The sequence below is a fragment of the Ambystoma mexicanum genome, chromosome 14 (assembly GCF_040938575.1).
Source record: "Ambystoma mexicanum isolate Mex_15411 chromosome 14, UKY_AmexF1_1, whole genome shotgun sequence".
NCBI classification, from domain to species: Eukaryota; Metazoa; Chordata; class Amphibia; order Caudata; family Ambystomatidae; genus Ambystoma; species Ambystoma mexicanum.
Genome location: NC_090940.1, coordinates 290756556 through 290772844, shown reverse-complemented (window position 1 = coordinate 290772844; position 16289 = coordinate 290756556). Strand labels below are relative to the sequence as shown.

At 44.3% G+C, this 16289-nt stretch overlaps 1 protein-coding gene across 1 annotated transcript in view; it reads left to right on the top strand.

The window, feature by feature from the left end:
• LOC138527289 (galectin-3-like) overlaps nucleotides 1-16289 on the top strand; it is a 116419-nt gene that overhangs the window by 74996 nt on the left and 25134 nt on the right. Inside the window, exon 5 of the mRNA XM_069638372.1 lies at nucleotides 7771-7942. Within this exon, the coding sequence (XP_069494473.1) occupies nucleotides 7771-7942 (172 nt within the window). The remainder of the gene's footprint in view (nucleotides 1-7770; nucleotides 7943-16289) is intronic.

Here is a 16289-nt window from a genome sequence, read left to right as displayed (position 1 = left end):
TATCAAACCACTGTTTGCTATTGTAATATAACTTCCAATATTCAAATCCTACAATAATCCACTGTGAAGGAGAAGAGTGGCAGAGTAATGCTGATCACTCCTCCATGTCAAGTAGAGACTTCTGTGATGAGTGGGAATCATATAGTAAGATAGAATACTTTAGGAAAAGAGAAGAAGGACAAGGATCCTCTGCTGGGGAGGACCCTTCTAAGATGCATAAAAAGCAAAGAAGAACTTGCCTTTGGGAGTCAGCCTGGGATGTTCGAACCTGGGAGAGAGAGGCCAGGGCATTCTGTGAGGTCCTCAGTTGAAAGGATGTGGAGAACGAAGGAGGAAAGCAGTTCAGAAGCCGGCAGGAGGTCAACTTGTGTCTGTGGCAAACCTTGCCAGGAGGTGGTGTGACCTCAAGGAGGTGGACCGTGTGGTCCGACAACGACGCTGAGTCCATCCAGCAAAATACTTTGCTGAGGCACAAGAGTGAAGTGAAGAATTTATCGAGACAGCATGATCCGAACACTCAGGAAGAACCATGACGCCAACCCGGAAAGCTAGAGGTAATGGGAATAGCGGGAAACTCTGGATGGTCACATGCAGGTGCTAAACAGTAGAGAGTATCATGAATAACAAGATATTCATCATACTCATCCCAATAACTGTAACAGTAGTAGCGAATATAACAAATACCAAGAGAGTCATCATACTCGTCTTAGTAACTGTAAAAACAGCAAAGATTATAACGAATACTGAGAGGTTCATCATATTCGTCCCAGTGACCGTGAAAGCAGCAGGGCATATACAAAATACCAAGGTACTCATTATATTCGTCCCAGTAACTTTGAAAGCATCAGAGTCTATAGAAAATACCAAGGGACCCATCATACTCGTCCCAGTAAATGTGAAAACAGCAGAGAGTATAATATGGAGGGACTCCTCACACTCATCCCAGTGATTACAAAACTAGTACAGCTAGAAAGAAGAAAGTAAAAAAACTGGTACTACATGTCTTAGTGTCTCAGTGGTTGGGAATACTGAGACAATAGGAAAGAGGAACAGAAGAACCCACATGGTGGTTCTCACAACTAGAAGTGCTTAGAAGATAGTGAAATGGTAAAAGGGATTGGGGACAGTGATCTCCATGCAATGAGAAACTGTGAAACAAGTACAAGTGAAACGGAGGCCAAGATCCTCAAGTGAGAAAACAAGGACCAGTACATAAGCCAAGACAGGGGATACCTGAGAGAGGGTGGAAGATTCCCTTGAGGAATTAACTGAACTGATTAATTATGTCACAAGGAACTATCTCAAGACTATTAAGGCTGAAAAGTTCTTTCCATGAGAATGGATTAATTCCCATGGAACCCCTTTTTGTTTTGTTGGTTGAAACAATCTTTAGTGGGAGTGCCAGCGCAGGGTCGTTGTTGGACGGAGGACAGATTTTATTTGAACTATCTCACTGATGACTATTACCCTCGTTAGATTAGGTAAGAAATACCCCTTTTTGTTACGGATAGATAGGCCTTTTGTTTATTATTTGAATAAAATCACAGGTAGAAATGTCACCTCTTTGTCCTCCTCCTTCTGGCCCATCACAATTCCCTATTCATGATCTGAAATATTCTGACGGTTTGTTATCAATATTGCTGCACATAGTCAAGTCCTTCCATTGGCTTAATTAACAGTCAGACACTCCCAGAGAGCATCCCCCTAATCTCCACTGGATGTTGATATTTCTAAGTTTTAGCTGCTTGCTCTCAACTTTTATTCTTTCAATGCAGACTTTCTTATAGAATTGTTCATAGCAACATGCTCCTCTGATATAATTTGGATTTATGTAATCCCCAGGGCAAGATGAATGTCTGGATATGCAGGATTCATTTGTGTGATTACATTTTTCTAATGAATGTATTAATCTAATGTATTTATTTAATGTGATACAGTTTATAAATAAACTTTACACATATTATAAATACATGTTAAACATAATCACAATCATAACTCATCACGAAATACTTAATATACAAATAACATTCATGCTAATATAAAACACACAATAGTATTAAATATACATATTCAGAAAATTCAGATAATACAAAAGAATAAAGTAAGCTAAGCTAGTCATACTACTGTATGATACTTTTAAGAGTTCTAGAGTTATTTCATATAAGAAAAAATATGTTTCAGGAGCAACGTGAGTTGTAAGCTTCAATTGACAATTGTGATTCTAATCACCCAAATCATAGCCTTCAAAATTACAAATGTCAACCACTTTTGGTAAGTAATCAACACAGGATACAGTTGACCACAAATCCTAACCAGGTCACAGGCCTCAAATACACTCTAAATAGTAAAGGTCAAGTGACCTCCAAGTTCCTATATAGAAATTCTCACAATATTCTCTATCTTCAACCAGACATTGTACATTGAAATAAGCACCTTAATATTCCTCGTATTAATATATTGTAGCCAGAATTTCATTTCTCTTATTGGGTACGAATTATGGACATAACTATCATAATACATCTGGTAGGTCTTTAACATATTAGGGCATGTATTAATACTAATAATGTTCTCACTTATTGATAAACGTGGGAAATTCAAATTTATACAGATTGAATAGAGGTGGTCTTCACAAGAACAACACATCCTTTAGCATATTTCTTAGCATATATAGTGGCAGACTTTGCTAAATCTTGTCTTTGTGTCTAAAATGTAAATGCAAATATTGGTTGCCTATAAACGATGGAAAACAGACATGACGGGGCATGCCCTCCAGCCAGCACAATGCCTCATATGAGCAAGTCTTTGTAATGGCTTCAGTCAATGTTTGATTTGAGTAATATGATAATGCTTCTTTGTCTCCCTCCATTTAGGCCAACCATCTGGCTATCAGAATGCAGAGGGAGTCCAAAGTGTCACATTAGTGCAAGGGTTTCCTTTTGGGGCTCTGCAATTAGAAAATAGAGTTTCACCCATCTGGTCCGATCAGATGCTAATCTCTATCGTCACTGCACATTTCATCTTGCTGGAACTTTACAGTGTTCATCTAAGAATATCCCCTTGAAATGAGCTCCCAACGTTTGGGCTAGTTTCATCTAAGTTGCAAATCTGATCGACTATTTTGTCAGGTCGCTAAAGGGCTGAAATGGAAATAAGTGTTATCCAAGCCAATACAAACCATTGGCTTTCTACACATCTACATGGTTATTCATTGATTAAAATAAACCATGCCACTGTTTGTGCAGCAATCCAGCAATTGTTGGAAAAAGGAATAAACTGTTGTCACTCTATATCTCCTCTACTTTTTTATGAAATACATTGTCACTTTATAGGAAAAATTCAAATGCAGTGATGGTTCATGTTGGCTTTTATATCTTTAAAAATGAATATTTCTGAAGTATAGGCCATGTCCTCTTCTGTAGCTTGTTTAATCAGATATCTGACGCACTTGGGCCTGTGCATATTTTGATAGCCAGTTCCATGACTTATAACGAATTAGGTGATTATTGATATTCAGTGACATCCATACAATACTTTGTTGCAATATTGTAAAGCGTCATAGGCGCAGAGAGTTCCTTTTTAAATTGGAGCTTTCTGCACCTCCTGTTTCCACCTTAAATTGGTTAACACACAGTATTTTGTTGAAATGTACTCAAGGCCCAATATTGTGCCAGGGATGGTTTCGTTTTTTTGCCAAATCTGCACCATGTGTGAGGTACTCTCTCTAATGTCCACATGTATCTACCTGTGTTCCACAGGTGCAACCTGTTCGTAGCATCTGAAGAAATATATAACCAAGTGAATCGGGGAAAGGCACTATCGCATCACTGCTTGTTTTGAATTCGCGTAGCCTTACATTTTGGTATTTTCTTCCACATCAAGATATGAAAAAGAATAAGTACTACACTACCGAAGATAGACTGTATGATCTGAAGAGAATTAAAGTGAATGCCAATATCAAATGTATTGCTAAAACACTTTGCATATTTAGCTATCCACTCATAGATTTGTATTTCTATTTTTATTAAATGTATAGAGCGCTCTTTGCCAAAAGCGCTAGTTACAACAAAATGTAAAGGGTAATGCTGTCCAGTTAAAACAGAAGAGGGAGAAGGACAGGATTTCAATTAATTGAGAGAAGATAGGTTTTAGAGTTTAATCTGGAAAATGCAAAGAGATTCATCTGGAAAAGAGCGAACAGAAAGAGGGAGAGCGTTCCAGTGTTTAGGAGCGAGAAGAGTAACATAACGGAAACAGGAAGATGGACATGGGGTCTTAGGGACAGTGAGAAGAAACTGGTTCTGGGAGCGGAGAGACAGAGTTGGAGAATAGAAAAAAACCAGCGAAGAAACCTAAGGGAGAGCAAGGCCATGAATACACTTAAGGACTGTGGGGAGAAAGTGACAGAGGAGAAGACATTCAAAGGCGAGAAGGAATATTGAAAGTAGAGATGAAGGAATGGAGGAACAAGGAAACAGAGAAAAAAGACATCAAACAGAGGAATTGTAGACAGAAGCAGGGGGTTGCGTAACTAGTTAGCACAGAGGAGATTGAAGAGGTGAAAGAAATACCTGTTGAATGGTTCTTCAGTCTGGTTTGAACGATAAACAGCTGATCCAGCTGTTGCCATGAAATGCATTGTGTCTCTTATAAGAATCTTGACAACTCATCCACAGGGGGAGAGATGGATTTTCTGGGCAGGACCAGGCGGTGACCATTTCAAAGGAATCTGTGAGGGAGTATGTGGGCTTGCATAGAGGAGACAATTACAATTGAAACTTACATCACCCTCCTGTCAATGTTCTTCTATATAAGGAGCGGAACCCATCCCTTTGGTTAATCTTATGGGAACGGATTCACTTCAACTGGCCATACCAACACTGAAGAAAAGCACTTAAAAAAATACCCCCTTATTCAACTGCCTTCTGTGGGAACATGTACACTACACAAAACACAACAGGTTGTTGCCAATCAGTAACCCTATTATGCACTCCTCTGAGGACTTATAGTCCCAACACTTTAACGTCTAGAGATGTAAAACATCCGCACAGGGCTTCTCCTAGTAGAACAGCTCAGTAAGTGGTTCAAAAATTCATATTTTAACAGCAATATCAAGATAAGAAAAAAAAAATCTAAATACAGATCATCAATAATATTCAAGCAACAGAAAATAAGACAAGAGTGATTATTCTCCTATAATACATATCAAAATCGATGTTCATATATGTAGAATATACACTAAATCAGTCAATATAAATCAGAATACATCAACGAAATTCATCAAATGAGGTTTGTGTAACATTTGTCACACAACTTTTTTTTCTGACATATAGCTATTAGCTAAGATTGTCCAGGGGTCTCCTCTTAAATACAAAATTGCCGACACGTTTCGGATTATAAAAAATCCATCTTCAGGGTTTGGGAGTTCATAATTCCAACTATGAAACTATAAGCTCCCAAATCCTGAAGATGGATTTTTTATAATCCAAAACATGTCGGATGAATTTCTTTGATGTATTCTGGTTTATATTGATCAATGTTGTTTATATTCTACATATATGAATATAACTTTTGATATGTATTATCGGAGAATAATCACTCGTCTTATTTTCTGTTGCTTGAATATTATTGATGATCTGTATTTAGAAACATTGTTTCTTATCTTGTTATTGCTCATAAAATATGAATTATTTAACCATTTACTGAACTGGTCTACTAGGAGAAGCCCTGTGTGGATGTTTTCCATCTCTAGACCTTAAGGTGGTTGGGACTATAAGTCCTCCAAGGAGTGCATAATAGGGATACAGATTGCCAACAACTGGTTGTGTTTTGTGTAGTCTCTCTTAGTCTCAAGTGGCCTTGAGACTCTGCCCAATTGCACCTGAAGTAACTATACACACTTATAAACCGTTAAACTACGTTTGAATTTTCATCTTAAACTCAATTTACACGGTTGTGCCTCCCGACCTTCCCTCCTTTTCCTACCTTTCTGGGAACATATGCACTGCCAGGAGAAAGAAGCAAAGATCTCACTGCTGCATAGCACTAGTACCCAGAGGGACTATTTCAATATTTGTTCCAACCAACCTGCATGTAACTTTGGCTTTCTTCCCTGAAGAGCAGAAGAAAGCTCTGACTCCTCCAGGGAACATGTACTCAACTGAAAATCTTACTGAAGTCCAAGGACATAGACCCTGGCACATGCCAGTGGTCTGCATGTTATCCTTTCATACAAGAAGGATTTGCACCTGTCTTCTGACTGTAAGCCACATTCAGACCCCTGACTGAATTGCCTTATACTTCACACAATGTGATACTTTCCGAACCCAAGCTGACAGCCATATCAAGGTGCTTGAGCTGAATCATCTGTTTCTACTGCAAGGAGAAACCCCAAGAATCCCGTGGGATGCTGTATAGCCTGCTTTAGAGACTAAGGTAATGGACCTATGGACTAGGTGCTTCATTCAAGGTATCATCCAATTTGTTTGAATCAAACTGTCTGTATGGACAGTTTAATCAAATTTGGGTGATACTGTTTGTTCAAAGCCTAATATACTGAACATGAGGAGTGGGGGCAGCAGGGGTGTCCCTTGCTCCCCGTGTTCGGTATGTTAGGCTTTGGGATTTGCAGGGGTGTCCCCCACTTCCTTGACATGGGAATCCGGGGACAAAAAAAACATGTGTCGAGGCTTTTCACAAATAGAAGTTTTCTAGCAGAAAAGACACTTTTTCTATAAACTGACAACACAAGATCTTTTCTTGTAAAAAGGAACAGCAACATAGCAATCTGTATATTGCAAACTTACAACAACAAATGACTCAATGAACAGACCATGTATTGAATGAAATATGATGTTTTGAACAAATTAACTTTGCAAGCAATTTCTTTCTAAACTATAATGTTGGTGCAACATGGATAATCAGACCCAAAGCAAACCTTTTATAAACAATACTGGGCAGTCACAGTAGTTGGACATCCATCTTGCTGACAACACAAACCCTACTCACCAAACCAATTCAGGACTTGCCACAAGCTGACCAAGACTGCAGATATCTTCTAAAAGGCTTTCAGTTACTCAAAATTGAGGCTTGGAACATAGATCAGGAGTGACTTGCCTTGGAAGCAAAATAGCACCGAGTTGCACAGGTTTGAAACTGGGCCCTGTGCTTAGAGGTTGGATTCCGGCATAAAGCATGGTATAGGAATCCAGTTTGATTTACTTTTTTAAAGCAATTGTCGAGCACAAACACATAATTGTTGTGTTATGTAGGTTCAGTAAAAAGAGGAGACCGAGACACTGAGGGGCAGAGCGAGCTGTGACTTCTCCACATAAATGGACCAGCATCCGCGCCTGTCCCTATCTTGACACAAGTCTCTTTATCAAAGCGAGACTATCACAATAGACGCACTAAATGGGCGACAGGGGTTCAGTGTTTTGTTATTTGAAAAGTTCAGCTCATCCGAGTGGCAAAACACTAGTTTGCGGACTGCAGTGTCTAAACAAGTCCCTTAAGGGTTTACCGCCTTCTAGATCACGTTGCCCCATCTAGCAATCAGGGAGACTATAGAACTGTAGGGTGTCCATGCTGTGAGCAAGTATAGCGAAGTACCACCAGAACTGGTTTTGACCATTGTGTTAACATTACATGGGTTGGGTATGGTATCGGGTACCTAAATATATATATTTTTATCTGAATGTAATTTCGCTCTAATGGACAGTCACTAGCAATTATGTAACACAATACGCATATCCTTGTGTTCATCTTTTACAGGTTTGCAATAGATTTTCACAGAGATCCGAGCAATATTCCTTTTCATTTCAATCCACGTTTCAACTACTCAAATAAGCTGTATACAATTTGCAACACCCTAATGAATGGCAGATGGGGAATAGAACAGGTGCTCCATGGCAACTTTCCATTCAAACATGGACGTTCATCAAAGGTAAATTCAAATTGTACCTCTGCAACATGTCATTTTCTTTTTTCATAATTAACAATGAAGCAGGTCGTTTTCTGCTGCCGAATATTGTTCTAAGGTATTGCTGGCCATTTATTTTCAGCAAGAAATAACAGGTAATTTTTTTGCAAAGCACCCCATTGCTCTGTGTTTAATGAAAAAATCTGCATATTCTTGAATACAAGATAACCGGCTTGGATATAGAAACTATACAACACACAAAGGACGGTTCTGGGATTTCCAACTGTGGTTTGCCCAATTCAATAGTCACACTAGAGAGACCACACAGTTTGATCGATTGTATAAATTCAGAAGAGCAGGCGTCCCTGGCCTTACTTTCAATGTTGTGTGGATGCACTGTTTCGTGCTAAAAGACACGTGCTAGTATACCAAAGGCTAGACATGTGTCGTCTGCTATTCAGATGAAAAACCTTTTCTTTAATGGGGTTTCTCTGTTGAGCAGGTGCAGGTTTATATAAAAACAAAGAAGAAAGGGTTCCTCAAAAAAACCTTGGAGTTTTTTGTGCTGAATCCCAATATGTTTTGTATGGGATATATACCAGGAACACACTCCAACTGTGCGGATGTTGTAGGGCACTAGTTAGTATGTTCTTAAGCCGACCGATTTCTGTGGTATGTTGTTGATAAACCACATTCTTCAGGACTCAAATAAAAAGGCCCCAATTTGAGACCCTTAGCATTGTCTGCTGTGATTAGGAATGACAGGAGGGCGAGGGGAGAGAAAAGCATGTCCCATTTAAGATCCTCTAGAATAGTAGTTATATTACAACACTGCGCAATCTGAGTACCATAACAAAATGGGGGAAGATTGGTTTACCCTCTCCATGTTACGTGGTGGGTTGGTGCACGGAGGGTGAGGCAGCCTATTACCTAGGGTCCAAAGACAATGTCCACTTAATTGTCAGATGCATCTTGTAGACGATTGAAAGTATCTGCATCTAAATGGCAATTATAAATCAGTCTGTACATTAGAACTATCTTGCGAGCCGTGCTCCACCGCGTGTGCTCACACTGCCAACATCGCTCCAGGCGGGATCAAAAGATTTTGATCCCGTCTGTAGAATCATTATCAAGGCCTGTACGTGCGTCTCAACCCCGCACGCGGGGGAGTGACACGGCGCGCCCCGGGTCGGGGTAGGGGGCTTACCTTCTCATCGAGTAAGTGGCATCTCAATGCTGCGGCTCGCCAGAGCCTTGTGTATATGGTTGCCATGGTGCTAAGGGGCGTCACGTGGTGGATCTCAAAATGGCAGCCTAGGGGTAGAGAACCAGGCGGCCATCTTTGGATGTAGAAACCCCACCAATACCAGCTAAGCTAGGAAACAAGAACAGGGCTGCTTACTTTATTACTGTGTTGCCAGTGCTTACCTTGTTTCCAAGGTGCCATGATGATGCTGGTTCTCAGTCTTTGTTATGGTTCTTTCGTGAGGCTTTTGCACCAACCGTCTGAGTCAAAATGAATGGCAAGGAGCGTGGGGAAGTGAGGATGGGTGTGTGCGCGGATGAATACACATACACGCCTTTGCCATTCTTCCTGCCCTCTCCACTCTCATGGCATTGCCCGTTTGTAGGGGATTCGTGAATGCGGTGTCATGATATGCTTTGGCCTTTTTTATTGAGCGTCTCGACTGTCACTCTTTGATGCAAGGAGTGTAGGCTGCAGCCTAGACTTGAAGAGTTTAAAATACATTCTATGAGCATTATTCAAATTGTTTTGGCGCGCCAATGTGTGCACAAGTGAACACTTTAAATCAGGGGTCAAGTCCTAAAACAACAAGCATTGGCAATGCCAATAGTTTGGGCGTTTGTTACCTGCCAAATGCTTAATACTTCTACAATAGCCAAAACTATTGGCGTTTGGCAATGCTTGTAACAAGACTCCAGAGAAGGAAGCGCAGTACTCATAAATTGAGTGGCTGAAGCGGACCTGGTTGTATTACACTAATAACGGGGTTACAACTCCAAATCAAGCCATTAACTCTCACATGGCCGCTTTGTAAAAAAAAACACCAGGCACTTTGAGCGCAAAGTTTGATGGTAAGGTTGGATTAAAGTGAGCTCAAAGACTTCCCATGAGGAAGTGTTTTTGCAGGGGAGGTGTGGCAACTGGGTATGAATGGCCATAGGGATTAGCATGCCCAGTCAATTGGTGGGCAAATAAACAAACAACAGAAAACGCTGTGCCCCTGCTCATCTAGCATGTTTCCCTATCCATACTCTAAACAACACCTGAGCGTTAGGCTCCAGAAGGAGAGTGTAATAGGGAAGGGGGAAGGAGTCAGGATGCGGGGCAGAGACAGGGGCCCCTTCTCAAGGCACATGTTCCAGAGGGACAAGAAAAAGGAAGTCCAGGAGGAAGTCAGGCACGTGGGTGCGCCCAACCGACAAAGAATAAATACTTGAAAACGCGATTTCATGTGCTAATATTAGTATAAAACGTGAGGTCGGTGATATAGCTAAGAGGACAGGACGACTGCCTTATTTTAAGAGTATTGCATCTTATTTCCTACAAAAATAAAACACAACCTTATTGCAAAAAAACACTAACAGTTCGCTGTGAAGGGAGGCAGGTAGGACTGGACCAAAGTGGAAATTAGACATGTGAGTACATAGTGACATTTAATGGACATCCACCTTCCAACAGTGGCTTCCTTTTTTGGGGGGGCAATCGCCAATTGCCCCTTTGTGTGCAGTAAAAATGTGACTCCACACATAACGCCCCCAAACATATTTTAAAAAAAATGTTTTTATTAAAGCGGTTTATTTCAAACCTTTGCCACACAATGAAAAAAAAGGAATACATTACATCAGTACAAGCGATCAACATTAAACAGCTTTTCACTAAGTTCACCATAGGTAAAAAAACATGTAACACCAGGTGCAAGGAAAAATGAATAGGGAAGTACTGATTATCAAGAAAAGAAAGTTCGATTATAAATAACAGGAGGGGTCCTCTTCACATCATGGGCAGCACTTAACCAAGACCCTTCCTAACATATTAAACATTTCCTCTAAAACCTTGTTAATGCAAGTGTCAATTTAAGATCAGTCCCCTGGCCTAAGGCACACCGCCATTCCTCGGCGTTCCTAGCTGGGACTCACTTACAGAACCACCTAAAAATGACGTTCTAATGTCTCTCCGCTTCTGGCATAAATGCCCGCAAAATATTCATGAGAGACATATGAATCGTGCATGGTTATTTTTGGTTTCCCGGCAGCGAGTTTGACACAGAGAATACAATTTCTACAGCGAAAAAGGCTTAAAGGAAATATAAGGTTAATTTTGTGGATTTCACTCCACCAGCAGTAATTTCACCCACTCCTTGCAGCAGGGGGTTCCACACCACTAGCCGCGCGTCCTGTTGAGGGTCAACCTTAATACACATTTGGGGCACAGGAGTAGTACAGGCCCAACTTAAAAGAGCAATACACGTGGGAGGGCCAACCATAACACTTCCCCTCTTAAAAGGGCAACCCACATGGGAGAGTCCCACACCACAGACCTCCTTTTTCATAATGAACAAAACAGGTGTTACAGAAACATAAACTGATTCCCCCCGGCCCTCCGTAACAATACTTAGGCCACACACAGAAATGATAGAATAGGCAAACTCGTGGAATGACCCAATGTCACATACAGAGGGACTCTGGTAATTGCAGACATAGAAAACATATCAATGAATGTACATGTATTCAGCGAGTGACATGGTTTGTTAACTGCTGGTGGTATATCAGTGGTTCTACGTCCCCTTACAAGACCTTTTATTAACCTGGGGTGGTTGGAACTTCAACTACTGGATGACGCAGTTGTTCGCTGCTGGCACCATATGGAGCATGCCTACAAAATGTGGGAGCATTTTAACTGGGGTCACAATACGCATATATACCTTCCATGCCGGCTCACGGCATTAAGACGCATGTTTACTGAGTCCTCTTTGAGCACTTGCGGGACTGCAGGAGACCGGTTCACTTCACATCAGTATACATTTCGGGATTGTCACTTCCACAGGACAAAGTCAGTTGATGGCACAGTTCAAAAGACCAGCAAAGTCGCACCTGGTATCAGCAGGCAGCGAGATACAGGTAGCAGGGCGTCTAGGCTGCGCCACATGATGTTGACAGGGCATGGGGTGACGCCATGTTACTCACCCTCTCTACTTAGCCACGCCCTCCCAGGCAGGAGTGTCACTTTACGGTAGCAGCACAGGAGGGCAGACAAACACCCATACAGAGCTGCAACCCTCTCTTTTACGTTAGTCTGTTTCTTGGTGGCAGGTGGCAGGCAGCAAGACGTTGGTTAGCCAGACATAGGTGACAGGGTGTCTGAGTCACTTCTTAAGCTGCTCCGGGTAGGGGGCACAGCTCCTTCTTTCCATCCCACCCCCCAACCAGTGTGGCAGGATTACTGGGCCACTTCTTCTCCTCCCTTAGGCAGGAGTCACTGTTGTTGATGGGGCAGCAGTCCTGGCCAGTCCTACCTCCCTTCCTTCCTTTCTGGCAGGATAAATGGGCACTCAGTGTCCCAGTTCAGGGGCTGGCACAACTCGCAACTGAGATCACATCGGCCTAGTCCATAGATCGTAGGGCAGGCAGAGCGACACTAGTGGCAAGACGTTGGAGCCACTCCATTAATCTCCCTCCCCAAATCATGGGTGCCGTTCTATCTTCTAGCAATCATCAGTGCTTTACCGCTTACGCATTTCTCTCTCACAATCCTTATGTCAGTATCACTGTCACCAGGTGTTCAAATGGAGCATGGGAGTAGTGTGAGCCAGTCAACACACACACAGTTGCACAGCATGGAGAAGTCGACAGCTGATCGGCAGGTGACAGCTTCTGGCAGCATGTCCCATCACATTCTAAGCCCACTATTCCAACTCCTATGGTTATTGGCACAGGACGGACGTGTCTTCTTTGCTGGGGTCCAGCACAGTCCGAGACGGTGACAACAACCAGTCCGCAGGAGGGCAATCTTGAGAAACTGTGTTCAGGCCCCTTTTGCTGATATGTTGTGGCCTTGCCAAGTACAGAGATCATCAGATTAAACCAACACATGCTGGGCACAGAGCAGCTCTTTGTCCCGTGAAAGCGTGTAGCAAATAGATAAGTGTCCACTTGTACTGTTTGCTGCGCTGCAGGCCCTCTCATTCGAAGAGCTGGCTGTCTCTCCAGGGGCATTGGGAGCTGAGCCCTTTCACTTTCAAATGCACAAATTGCATGGATTGTTTGTATCTTCTTCAGTCCATATTGTTCATGCTGTACGTTAGGGGGTAGCTGAAATAGCGAACCTGTTATCGTCCCCAGTGTCCAGGCTGACGTGGATCAGACAGCCCTCGCAGTTGTTGCATGGCGAGCCGAGCGCGGATACTCCTTCCTGGGGCACAATGGTATTTGCCACTGGGGCTTGCTCTTCAGAGTATGCCCGTGTTCATCTGCTGTCCCATCTAGGACTGCACCATATAGCACTCTTCTATCCTTTCACCATCTCCAGTCGTGGAGGGCTGAATTGCCCTGGCAGTACCCTCATACCGTGCCCAACCTCATCAGCACCCTCTTCTTTTCTGGCAATTCCCCTGTCTGAGCACAGCACAACTCAGCACTGGTTGGCCCAGGATTGTTAGAGGCCATAAACATATTGTTTCCTTGCGCAGACCTGGGGCGCCCCCTTTTTACTTCACTGCCTACACGGCACAGCCGTTATGGTCCCTCTCATTCCTTCTTCTTTCTCTCGGCAATCACCGACCACGGCCCGGTGCAGGGGCAACATCAGCATGGTACGTGAAGGCACGGCAACACCAGTGGCAGGGAGTTGGTACTGGTGGTACGGTATCTGACACCACCCACTTCCCTTTTCTTTATCTGTCACTGTAGCTGTTGTAGATCACACACACGCTTCGTTGCCCCACGGTATTTTTGTTCTTTACCTTCCTTTGACTCACCGTCTTTGTCCCTGGATCTACAGGGGCCATATGTGTGTTGTAACATCACGCCACCTTGGAGCACTTCATCTTGCCATTTGCTCCAACTTGGAGCACCACTTTATTCACCGCCTTGACGGCCCAGGATTAAATGAAGGGACCCACTATTTACTCCCGCTCCGATGTAGACCACTTTGTAATTCACTGCTATCGGGCCCTGGGACTTCCATTCTCTGCTCTGAGGCCTGAGATGCTGCATAACTACACCACCGGGCAGTTGGGTGTATGTCGAGTTAGGGGGGAGCTGTACACTGTTCATCGCTGGCCTGCCCGGGATTTATTTCTGGATCTTGGCATATTCCCGCAGCTTTGCCACTGCTTGCGGGGAAACGGGCGTGGATCACACGCGCACCATAATTTCTTCCTCTTCATTGTTCCACATCCAAACACACCACCGTTGGGCCTGGGATATTTAAGCAGCGGGGCCTCTATATTTTTTTTTTTTTTACCTGCGACATAGAGTGCTTTGCCTATACTCTCTTCCCATCGTTGTTTCCCTGCATTTGGACTCAGAGCACATGTCCTTGACTTCTGCAGATGGAACCGCCTGCTGGGAAAGATCTTTCTTTCTTCGCTCCGACCAGAGCACTGCCGTTTTATTTTCCTATTGTGCCAACATGAAGCGCTTATTTACTTTCACCAACAGGTGGCTCAAGATTACTGCTGGATTACTTCTGATGGGGCTGCCGGCACATCAGTGTTGCCCTGTGGTGTTAGTGGGCGCGGGCAGCCTCTTTCCCCCTTGTTTCTTCGGTCACCCACGGAGCAATTCACCTCCTGCGGCCTGGGTTGGCTACGATGCCTCAGATGCAAGCCACAGCCACATAGCCACTGAAGCAGGTGGGGGAGGGCTGGACTCTCGCCTCCATCTTCCTCTGGAGCTCCCATAACAGGAGCTCTCACTGACCAGCAGCCCAGGTATGCTGTAGGCACAGACACTTGTGGGGTGTTCCGGGACAGGCACTCCCCTTCCTTTCACTGCCGCTGTGCTCCCACATGGGAGATCACCTGTGCTGTGTCATAGCCTGTGCTTAATTTCCCGGCGGGGGACACATCACTTTTTTTCACCAGATGACCTGGTGGCGAATGCCGCAAGGTCAGCGGGCTCGCTTCTATCACGGCCGCACCCGCACCCTTTTGAAGGAGGGCTGTGGCTGGGGTGAAATAGCCTGCAGAGTGAATAGGCATTCCGTCACCTTCTTCACAAGATGGATGTCGCTCCTCCTCCTTTCTCCCCCGCAGGAAAATGATTGCGGTGTGGGGTCCGTCTTCCTCGTCGCCATTATTGTGGGGGCCGACTATTGGCATCAAGCCGGCCCCATGGGTGCTATGGACATCGGCACCGTAGAGGCCCCGTGCCTCAGGGGATTGCTGGGTAACACCCGGTCTTCTTGAGGGGCAGGGAAGACCATCCCCAGACCATGCAAAACCTAGCCACTGTTATATCCGCCCTATGTCCCGCAGCACGGTGATGTAGGGCCGCATAATAAAAGCCCCACCCCCGACAGCGGGAGGCAGTTCCGGGCGAACACAGTCCAGAGTGTGGGTGTCCGTTTGTCCGCGCTCTCGCTGCTGCCGCGCCCTAGGCCGCGCGGCCTCCTGGACCGGAGCCAGCCCCACGTGCTGGGCCCTCCGGAATACAGATACACAACAATGGCGATGAGGAAGTGAACGAGCAACCACGCGCTCAAGAGCAATTAACACGCGGATGCTCCACGGACGTCCCGAACAAATTTTTGGACACCCGGTGGGGGCCACAGAGACCATGTGACCCCCACCCCAAAAAAAAAAAAAATTCTCTCAAGCCCTCTCCCAGGGGGGTCGAGAATTTTTTTTCTCTTTCTCTCGCATGGCGCACATGCCACAAGGCGCCCATCGGACGGCGCACAAGTGCCAGGGGGCACATTCACCACGAAAGAACATTCCTCACTGCAAAGTGCGCACGAATCCATACCGCAGGACAACATCTGGCCAGTAAGACAGCACAAACAACCAATCGAAGGTACGTGACACCATGGCGGCTGGGACATCAACTCCTGGACCCTCCACGCCGTCCAGGATCGCGGCAAAGCTGTCGATGGCGTCGCCACCACCCCGCACACAGGGCAGTTCGTCGACGCTGGTACAACCCTTCGATCCGTTCACTGACCCATCGTCCAGTGGACCCAGATGGCAGTTATGGCTACAAAAGTTCGAGATGGCCATGGAGTGCAAGGACATCACGTCATCCAGAAAGATGAAAGCTCATCCACTCCTCAGTGTGGGCGACGAGGTACTACGCATCTTCAACTCCCTGAACATTGATGATGGCCAAGACGCATACCTGAGTACAA